At 37.3% G+C, this 11,231-nt stretch overlaps 1 protein-coding gene across 2 annotated transcripts in view; it reads right to left on the bottom strand.

Annotated features, from left to right (window-relative positions):
- Nucleotides 1-11,231, bottom strand: part of LOC106880700 (rab GTPase-binding effector protein 1) — a 48,945-nt gene that overhangs the window by 24,470 nt on the left and 13,244 nt on the right. Inside the window, exons 8-15 of one of the 2 annotated variants that reach the window (XM_052976982.1) lie at nt 10,830-11,109; nt 7,868-7,992; nt 7,128-7,349; nt 6,558-6,656; nt 5,655-5,693; nt 5,420-5,521; nt 5,078-5,267; nt 4,409-4,575 (exon numbers count right to left, since the gene is read on the bottom strand). In XM_052976982.1, the coding sequence (XP_052832942.1) occupies nt 4,409-4,575; nt 5,078-5,267; nt 5,420-5,521; nt 5,655-5,693; nt 6,558-6,656; nt 7,128-7,349; nt 7,868-7,992; nt 10,830-11,109 (1,224 nt within the window). The remainder of the gene's footprint in view (nt 1-4,408; nt 4,576-5,077; nt 5,268-5,419; nt 5,522-5,654; nt 5,694-6,557; nt 6,657-7,127; nt 7,350-7,867; nt 7,993-10,829; nt 11,110-11,231) is intronic. The other variant, XM_052976983.1, reaches the window with a different exon arrangement.

Here is an 11,231-nt window from a genome sequence, read left to right as displayed (position 1 = left end):
AATATATATATATATATATATAGCCTTTCAGTTGTAATATTTCTATATTTCTGCCTTTTACTCAAATATATATATATATGTATATATATATAATATAATATATATTTATCCGGATGAATTTATCTTCGTCCTTTAATAAGGATTTTTTCCATAGATTTCTTATGTCTTTTCCTTGTACATTATTTACGAATTTTTAAATCGTATAGGTATGAAAGTGTGTAAAGAAATATATATGTATATATATACACATATGTATGTAATGATAAATATATGTTGATATTTCAGGAGAATCAGAAATATATATTTTCACATGTCAGCAAAAATAATTTGAATTTTAGGATCAAAAATATATTCAAAAATTAAAAAAGGCCACTGCTATGTTTATAATAAATAAATAAATAAATAAATAAATAAATAAATATATATATATATATACATATATATATATATACCCTAATGCAGCTGTAAAACTAAGATTACTGCTTAAGAGGTGCATGTAGGAACATCTGTACAGGATACATATTGGATGTCTGGTGAGACTTCCTGGGAATTAAGGTTGTAAAAATGATAAGCTATGTGCATAGTGGAATAATAATAATAAGAAGAAGAAAATGTTGGCAGCAAAAGTAGCAAAGATGGCAAGAAAGATAAAGATAAAAAATAGAGACAATGAAAAAGCAAACAGCTTTATTGTGTCTGAGCTGAAGTGCAAAACTACCAACTGATTTGGAAAACAATTGCATAATAAACTATGGCTATGCTACAGTTAATGAGTGGATCTCATTAGAATAGATTATAAAAAATAAAATAGATAAATAAATATAATATCCATTAATTGTTTCTAAATTAAAAGCCAGTTTTAAAAGATACTTCTTTCAAAATCCCCATTTTGTACCTCACATTTTCATTTGTAAAACATTTGAGAAAGAAAGCTGGTTGTATCTTGCAAAACATTCATCCAAAGTAAAAAATTTTTCATAGATCCCTAATATACTATGGTGGGTCCTCAGTTTAATATTTTGCTTGCATGGAACCTCCAAAGTCTTATATGAACCCCAGTTGAGAACCACTGGTTTGCTCTTAAATACACACACACACACACACACACACATGTACACAAGTGAGTGGAGAAACAAAAGAAAGAGGAACTTAAGACATTTGGTAGGAATTACAGACATTATTATTTAAAACAGTTTGGTTTGGTTCCATGTAGCCTGAAGTTTTGTAGGCTCGCCTAACGAACATAACTCGTCAGGTTTGTAGAAAGCTGAATCAAACAGTTATTAAATAATAGAGAGAGTGGATAAGAGAGACATAGAGACAGATAGAAAGGGTGTGAGAGACAGATAGACAGTGGGTGAGTGAGAGAAAGAGACAGACAGAGACAGATAGATAGTGTGAGAGAGAGAAATGTAAGTAAGACAAGAAATCAGTAATATATATATATAAGGAAAAGCTGTAAATGTGGCAGGGCAAGAAGGCAGAAGCCTTAATGCAGTGGTAGCACAATTAAGAAACTTATACGTTGATTAGTAAGGCTTTAATTTGTTTTGGTATGCGTGGCTGGAACATGGAAAAAAATAAGAAACAAGAAAAAAAGAAAAGAAAAGGAATTCATCATAAGAAAAAATAGAAAAACACAGCTCTATGCCCCACCCCAAAATACGGTGAGGCATGGTGAGTATGTGGAAGCTTCTAACATGGTGTGGTGGGAAGAAGGAAAAAGCCTAATGGGGAAGTTGGAATTTCTAGGAGGCTCTGCATGTAGTGAAAAAAAAGCTGTAAGTCATAAATAAGTGAGGCATGAGACATGTCAAGATACTTAGCTGGACTGGTGGTGTGGCTGAAACCAAAAGAAAAACAAAAGAATCCTGGACAGAACAGTGAACAAGGAGGGGAGGGGGGGGGGTTAAAGAAAGAAAATATAGGGCGGTGCTGAGAGGTGAAGAGGAAGCTGGCTTGGAGGTTATAAATTAGGATGTCTTCAAACATATATTGTGGTATAGTTTACATGAAGCATTGTCTGATATAGATAAATGCTTTTAATTAGACTTTTTAAAGCGAAAACAATGTAAGTTTTAAGAAATAATACAAACTGATGGACTGGAAGCCATCAGAAAGTTGGAAAAGCATTACTTGTATCATGATGGGTTGTGCTGGGTATTAAAATGTCTTGTATCTCATGGAAAATAACAGAAAAATTAAAAAAATAAACTCAGAGTATTTCACAGTGCTAGATCAAACAAAGCAATTTATTATCTAGAAAAAAATTCCAATTTTTTTTTTTAGTAGTAAGCATTAGTTTAGCAAATATACATGTTTACATTCAACAGACTGACAAAAATACAGGATGTTTCAAAAAATATATATATACATATACATAATATGCATATATATTCTTAATGGTCCCATGTATAGGTGTGTGTGTGTGTGAGAAAGTGTACAGTTAAATATCTAAATATACTTGAAACAACAGTTTAACATCACTGTTTTTATGTCCACATTGACAGGAGTTAGACAGGAATTACTGAAGCAGCATATGAGCCAGTTTCTACAGCTGGATGCCCTTCCTAATGCCAACCACTCCAAGAATGTAGTGGGTGCTTCTTACATGCCACCAGCACAGGGGCCAGTTATGAAATACTGTTCTTGACAGGTCTTGTCAAGAACAGTATTTTGCCAAAGGTCTCAGTCACCTGTCACTGCCTCTGTGAGGCCCAAAGTTCAAAGGGTGCTTTTTATGTGCCATCGACACAGGTGTTAGGTATGTGATGCTGGCACTGGCGAAAGAATTATATTAAAAAAAAAATTTCTAAAATATTTTATGTATTGTAGAAGTCTGGAGTTTCATGTCATGTAAATCTTAATTGAAGATCTGTGCATGTAGATGATAATGTTTCCAATACCATCATCATAGTTTGGCTTCATGAATGAAGATTCAGAAAGTGATGGGTTGTTCACGTTGATTGCAGGCTCATTAGTAGCTGACGAGGCTAATTTAGGGCTGGTAGTATATTTAGATATTTAACTGTACATCTATTTTAATTAGTTCCATCTCAAGACATCATCAAGCATTAGTGTGACATTAACATTTTTATATATATATATATCAATAAAATATAGCATTCAGCACGGCTTGTTTCAAGATTTAATTTAGTGTTAAAGTAATATAAGTGTGTGTGTGTGTGTGTGTGTGTGTGTGTGTGCCATACATCTGTGTATATACATCACTGACAAGCCTTAACTGCAGTACTTGCCCTATAATGACATCTTATCAATGTGCTGTGTTAAAAATAATAAATATCAGAGGGAAAATAAAATTTGTCCCAGCAGTGGTCAGTAACTGGGTTAGCAATAGTGTGTATACATTGAGTATGATATATAGATAGCTATTTTAATTTAATGCTGCCACAATTGCATGTACTGGATTTTTATTCACCTGGGAAGCTATTCACACCATCAGTAAATGCTTTCTTCATGCGTTTCTATATCAGAAATGAAAATACGTATGGTGCTCTTGCTGATCATTGTGGGGATGAATTTTTTTGTCACCCTCTGACATTCATAGAATTTTGAACAGAGAACATCAATAAGATATTACCTCAGGACAAATACTACAGTAACTGGCCTATCAGCAGTGTATATACATTGAGTATGATGCATAGATGGCCATTTTAATTTAATACAGCCTCCATTGCATATACCAAATATACACATATAACTGGCTCCATAACCGACACACACACAAACACTGAAGGTAGCTATGGTAATTATGAAACTTGGGCCTAAACCCCTAAGCACAGGAGGTTGAGGAAATATAAATATTATTAGTATTAGCAGTAGTAAACTTAATTTAGTTTTTTTTTTTAAAGTTAGTTTTCGAAGAGGAATGTATTAAACGAAGACGAAAATAAATTTTAGAGAAAGAGGAGGAGGAGGGCCAGAAAGAAAGAAAGAAAGAAAGAGTGAAAGGGAAAAAGAAGTGTATGGCGGTGGATGTGGAGTTGGCAGGGACGGGGAAGATAGGACAGCAGAGGAGGGCTTAAAAACAAAGAAAAACCTAAATAAAAAATAACTAGAAAGAAAAAACAAACAACAAACGAAACAAAAAACTAAAAATTTCTTTCACCTTTTTTAACAAACACATACACACATATATAAACAAACACAAACATGTAGCAATGCAAACATACATACAAGCATACGGAGTGTTTATATCAGTGTGTTTGTAAATTTGTTAGTTGGGGGCATGGTGGGTATTTTTAGAAGTAGGAGGAGGAGGAGGAGTAGTAGTAATAGTAGCAGTAGAAGTGCCAGCAGATGGCGCTGCTGGTGAGTGCCGTTTCTTATGTACATCTCTCGATGTCAGTCCAAATAAGTCAAATAAAGAAGCTAACTCTGGGCCTACCCGTAGCGTAGTTTGTTCGTCTAACTGTTGTGTTAAGGCATTGATTAGTTGCTTTGACTTGGTCTGGATCTTCTTCAGAGACTGGTCCGAGTCTCGCAGTTTGGTTTCCGTCTCCGCACGCACCGACGATTCCCGCTCCAGTTCTGACTTGCAGCTTTCCAAAATTGCTGCAACACGCAAAGAGGAGGAGAGACATGGATTAGAGACAGTTTGGAAGTGTTAATATATGCAACAGGATAAACGGGATTGGTTTGTTATTAATTAGTTATTATGACCAAAGGGGTTTTCTTTACCCTTTACCCTCTGTCGCTAATAATTTTATAATCAAACAACTGATTCCTTTCAGTTATTTACTACTCATTGAAACAAAGGCAATGTGTTTCAACAGAAATATGGCAACAAAAGGGTTAAAGTAATCCAAATCAAAATCTTGCTTCAAAACTTTAATTTATGTTCTAAACATTAGCTTTACTAAATTCTTCATTATTTTCAAAATAAATTGAAACAAAGTTTGTATATTTCAACAGAGAAATGGTAACAAAAGGTTAAAAGCCACAATAGTAGTTGTTGTTGTTGTTGTTGCAGCGGCGGCGGCGCCCGCCGCCGCCGCCGCCACCGCCGGGTCAGGTAATGGTCAAACAAAAGCAACGAAAGCTGAAATTCTCCTACCTAGCCGTTCTTGTAAAGTACTGACTTCCTGTGACAAAGTCTCTTCAAGAGTGTTCTTTTCTTGCTGGTCAGCCAGCGCCCTGTCTTTGAGAAACAGGATCTCGCTTTTTAGAGCGTCTTCTATGTGTTCCTTTGCCACTTTGGCAGCAATAATCTCCTCTCGGTACTTCAATAATAACAGCTGCATTTCCTGAAAAATTCCAAAGAAACCCAACAAAGTCAAACAAAAGTTTTCAGGACGAAGAGAAGGAACAAGCAACATGCCTGAACGTACACACAAACATACCCACATGCACACGCACACATTTGACTTGAATAACGCTATGTGAAGCTGTGGCTTACTTCAAGATTGTTGGGAAGATTGATGTCTTCATTCTGTAATTGTTGAGAATGTTTGGAATGCTTGCCGACAAGAGTATCGTTTTCCTGAGTCAGTCGATCCAGCTGGGGAAATAAACGGGAAAATAACATTAATTTCATTCTTAAAGACAAAGAACAAAAACATCACAACATCCAGTGATACACACACACACACACACACATTTGTCCCCCCAACCAAATAGGAAGACCACCATACCTCAACCTGGGTTTCTTCCCTGGATTCAGTCAACGTTTTCTAAAAGAAAAGAAAAAGAAAAAAAACCATTAACTAAACACACAAACTATTTAATTTAATACTTTTATGTTTTGTTATTATTATTATTGTTATTATTATTATTATTATTATTATTATTATTATTATTACGAAGAAGGCAGTAAGCTGGGAGGGCTGTTAACACACCAAAGTGCTTAGCAGAATTTCTTCTGTCTTAACATTCGGAGTTCAAATTCTGCCACAGTCAGCTTTGAGAGCTAATGAAGGTGCCTGAATGTGGCTGCTCGTTCTGCATGAAATAGCAGCCAAATACCTCTCTCAAATCACATCCAAAAAAATGTGGTGTATCACATTGGATAATGTATTCCTAAATACACCAGAGTCATAAAAATAATTATCTATATAGATGCAGCTGTGTAGTAAGGAGCTTACTTCCCAACCACACGATTCCAGGTTCAGTCCCACTGTGAGGCACCTTGGCCAAGTGTCTTCTACTATAGCCTCAGGCTGACCAAAGCCTTGTGAGTGGATTTGGTAGACGTAAACTGAAAGAAGCCCATCACGTGTGTATGTGTGTCCACCGCTGCTTTACTGGTGTTAGTGTGTTTACATCTCTGTAACTTAGCAGTTCAGCAAAAGTGAGCGACAGAATAAGTACCAGGCTTAATGCCTTCTCCCAGTACTGAGGTTAATTCATTTGACTAAAAATCCTTCAAAGCAGTGCTCCAGCATGGTCACAGTCTAATGACTGAAACGAGTAAAAGAATAAAAGATATGTAACAAGGTTGAATGCCTTTAATTATGGGTCTGCTCAATGAGGTTGGCCTGAGGGAACTAACGAAGGACAACAACATTGATTACAAGAGATGGTGGAGGACAACGTACAAGTTGGTCTTGTAGTTCCAGGTGCGACTGCATTAACTGTTGCTTCACTTCCATTGTGAATTTCTCTGATTCTTGAAGTTTGGTCATAACAGTAGATATCTAGTTTTGAAGAAAAAAAAAGAAAAACAAACAAAGAAGCATATAAATAAATGAAATAAATAAACTTGAGAGCAGTAGAGTTTTATTTCAGATATTCTCATTTTAAAAATCATCTCCAGCTAATTGTTGAGAAGATGACGGTGTTGGCTTGGCAGAGGTTTGAACTCTCTGAGAGCCCTTGTTATTATTATTATTATCATTATTATTATTATTATTTAGGCAGTGAGCTGACATAATTGTTAGCATGCAGGGCAAAATGCTAAGCAGCTTTCAGCCTGTCCTCACGTTCTGAGTTCAAATTCTGCCGAGGACAACTTTGCCTTCCATCCTTTCAGGGATGGGATCAATAAATTAAGTACCAGTGGCGTACTAGAGTCAATATAATCAACTAGCCCTCTCCCCCAAAATTTCAGGCCTTGTGCCTTTAGTAGAAAGGATTATTATTATTATTATTATTATTATTATTACTACCTGTTTGCGTGCATCTTCTGCCACTTCCTTGAGATTGTTCTCCAGCTCCTCCTGGTATTTGCGCTGATTTACCGACGCTTGTTGCTCACTCTTCAAATAACGGTTTAGCTGTTGGATCTTAGACTGAGATTCCTTCAGCTGCGCTTGCACTGACTGAAGTTGGGCCTCATAGTTGTTGCACATGTCGCATGGTCGACCCAGCTTCTCTCGCGCACTTTTCAGCTGAAAAATGAAAAATAAAATTAAATAATAATAATGAAGAAATTTTTATTTTATTTGCCAGTGCCTATATAGAGACGGGTGTGGCTGGGTGGTTCTTAACACGTTTGCTTCCCAAATACAGAGTGTTGAGCTCAATCCTGCTGTTGTGTGTGTGTGCTAAAGAGTGAGAGAGAGTGTGTGTGTGTGTGAGAAAGAGAGTGTGTATATGTATGTGAGAAAGAGAGAGAGTGTGTGTGAAAGAGAGTGTGAGAGAGTGTGTAAGAGAGTGTGTGTGAGAATGTGTGTGAGAGAGTGTGCGCGAAAGTGTACAAGTGTGTGTGCGAGAGAGAGTGTGTGTGTGTGATAGAGTGTGTGTGAGAGAGAGTGTGTGAGAGAGAGTGTGTGAGAGAGAGTGTGTGAGAGAGAGTGTGTGAGAGAGAGTGTGTGAGAGAGGGAGAAAGAGAGAGAATGTGTGAGAGAGAAAGAGTGTGAGAAAGAGAATGTGTGTGTGTGTGTGTGTTGCCTTGGCAACAGCTTACCTCCTGTTGTAGAAGTTCCCACTCTTTTTCGCTGACCATCCTCCTGCCTTCCAGTGATATCCCCTCAGTCCTTGACTTCACACTTGCCAACAGGGAGTTGTGAGCTTCAGCTTCTGGGGTGGGATCTGGAACACAAACAACCTCATTGAAATACAAAGACAAAAAACCCCCCCAACAAACACACACACAGCCTCTTCCCTTTCAACCAACACATTGAGCAGAAATGAATTCGTTTTACACTTTCTGTTCTTTGTTTTTTTTATAATGACCAAGCCAGACAAAGTATAACAGCATCCATGGCCCTTTAACAGGGTCACCGTACTTAATGGTTTGAAAGGGGACATTATCTCCAGTGCAGACAGAGCAGAGAAACAACTGTTGCAAATGGGTGTATACATAAGGCTCGCGAACATTTAATAACTTTTATTTCAACACACAAATAATTTTCAGGTTGGTTCTGAATTAGAAAGTTTCCACGAGAAATCTACACAATCAAAGAATTTTATAGCATTCATAAATAGTTGATTACAAAAGCTCTGTACTTCAGCTTGCTGAGACAGGAGGAAATATACATGTTAGATTCATATGGTCAACTATAATGACATATCCAGGTTGAGTAGGAGCTGTGAAAACAGCTATTATTAATGGCATGAGAGTGAGTGGAGGTAAACCATAGGTTGGCATTCGCTGAAGCAAGATGTGACATGTGTGAAAAGGAATCAGCCAGTCTCCGTGTAAATTGGCAGGTGAGAGTGGAGACGATGTTCTGCCTGGACGTCAAAGACACTCTACTAATTTGGTACCAGTAACATGCCTTTTATAACCCTTGTATAGGGACATTCCAGAAGGATCTAAAACAATGGTTCTCAACTGGGGTCCATATGGCCCTTAGGGGCCTATTTAAGATTTTGTGGCTAAAATGAATGAGTAACAAACTGGTTAAACTTCTACAATTCACAAATATTTTTAAAAATTTTTATACAATTTAAGATTCATATAATAATCTGCTTGTTCGTTAAGGAGGTGGAATGAAAGTGAGAGAGGGGGGGAAGAACTGTGAGTAGAGAAGAAATAAGAGAGGAGTATAAAAATACACTAAGGCCAAATGCATCATATGGTTAGTTGAAGGGTGAGGCAAAAAGCAAGAGAAAAAATGGTGAGAGAAAAGTGGGAGAGAGAAGTGTTAATGACATGCTGTAGGGTGGGGAGCAAAAAGTGAAGAGAAAGAAGGGAATAACATGCTTAAAAAGTTTCTTTTAAATATTTTTATGTTAATTTATACTCCAAATATCTGCTTGATAATGACAAAATTACCTTAATGAATTCTTCCTTATTTTCAAAATTACTTGGTGAGATAGGAGGGGGGCGAGAGATGGAGAGGGGAGAGAAAGAGAAAAGAGAGAAATAGATGGGTAAGGGGAGGGAAAGAGGGAGAGAGTGATGGTAGCGAGTGAAATGTGTAATTTTTTTTTTAACAAAGATTTGTTCCTTCGTTACTTAGCCCATCTGTAACGCTTTCATGTGATTAGTTGAACAGAAAGGCAAAGAGCAAAAGAAAAAGGAGAGAAAGAGAAAAAGAGGGTAAGGCAAAGAGTGAGAGAGAGAAAGAGGGAGTGTGTTGCATATTAAGTCTATAGAATTGTGCATGAAGTATACAAAGTGCATAAATAAAGTGCATTAAGCAATCATCGTATTCTAATTTCCTTCACTTTTTTAGTGAGTAGCAAATAAGCAACCATCTTTTGATACAGACACAACACAGGCAATGCTTTCAGGTATTTTGGATAAGAGTTTTCACAAATAACCCAATACGTTTACCATTAATTCCAGGAAATATTCACAGGTCCCACTAATTATTATTATTATTATTATTATTATTATTGTTCAAGACAGTAAATCTACCCCGAGACTTATTCCTTAAGCCTAGTATTTTTTCCATTGGTCTCTTTTGCCAAACTGCTAAGTTACGGGAATGTAAACATACCAACACCAGTTGTCAAGCAGTGATGGGGGGGGGGGGCATAAACACAAGCAAAAAGACAAACACACACATATATATATGACAGACTTCTTTCAGTTTCCGTCCACCAAATCTGCTCACATGGCTTTGGTTAGCCTGAGGCGATAGTAAAAGACACTTGCCGAAGGTGTCTCACAGTGGGACTGAACCTGGAACCATCTCGTTAGGAAGCAAGCTTCTTACCACACAGCCATGGCCTGCACCTATATATATATATATAAATATATATAATAAGATGTAAAGGTAAGATCCAAGGATCAAGGTAGTAAGCTTCAAGCAGTCTGTAGAAGGTATAAAAAAACAACTGCCAGGAACTGTAGTGGTTCAGTGGCGTGGAAGGTTATAAATTGAAAAAGCCACACTCCGTGCAGGCTTTTAAGTTAGTTCCTGCAGAGGGTTAATTGGGTCTGCAGCCCAAAACTAAAGGGAGTGATAATGATAAAGCATTTATTGGTACCCTACCAATATGGTATTGCTTTAAATTTAATTTCAATGAAAAGCTTGTAAGTTCACAAATTTTTGGAGTTCTTTTAAAATTTGAATTTCCAGCTGTTAACATATAACAAATCGTCAGCCAGACCTGATCCCAATGCTGGATGGCCAAGAACCAAATAAGGGGCAGATTTTCAATCCTGGGATCATCCTGATTCCAAAAAGGTATAACATGTCTATGTTGAGCAAATGTAGACTGAGATACTGGGGTCCCGGACGGACAGAATTACAGGCATATTATTATTATTATTATTATTAAACAGACACATATATATATATATGTGTGTGTGCGTGGTGTATTCTTTGTCCTTTCATACTGGTGTGCATGTTTTGAAGCGGAAGGGGCATGAAACAAAAAACCACCACGAAACACAGGCGTAGATGTTGGAGCTGGGCTGGGAGTAACTTTTTGGCAGTTGAAGTGCATGGTGAGTCCCACAACCATCATACCTGTAATCGCACGCCTCTGAGCCTCAGTCAACGAAGGAAGCGTTATGGTCTTCTCGGGACTGATCCGGATTGTGTTGGAAACTGTATCAGTCAAAGAAGCATCTAGTAATGATGGTGAATCAAAGTCTTCACCTTGGATGTCGCTGACATCGGAACTGGAAAAGGACTTCTTCACGCCAGCACCAATGTCGTTCTGTTGTACAGTGAGGTCGATCAGGCTGCTTGAAACTGTTGATGTCTTGCACTGAGGATCAGCACTGGAGGCCTTCATAAGAGGGGTCTGAAGAGAGAGAGAGAGAGATTGATAAATGTAGAAATAAGCATATAAATAAACATAGACATTTAGAGAAATACCAATGCAGGAAGGGGAGTGAAGGAGGAGGAGAGGAAATGGGGTCAGAG

The sequence above is a fragment of the Octopus bimaculoides genome, chromosome 26 (genome assembly GCF_001194135.2).
Source record: "Octopus bimaculoides isolate UCB-OBI-ISO-001 chromosome 26, ASM119413v2, whole genome shotgun sequence".
Classification (NCBI taxonomy): Eukaryota; Metazoa; Mollusca; class Cephalopoda; order Octopoda; family Octopodidae; genus Octopus; species Octopus bimaculoides.
This window is presented reverse-complemented; position numbering and strand designations above follow the sequence as displayed.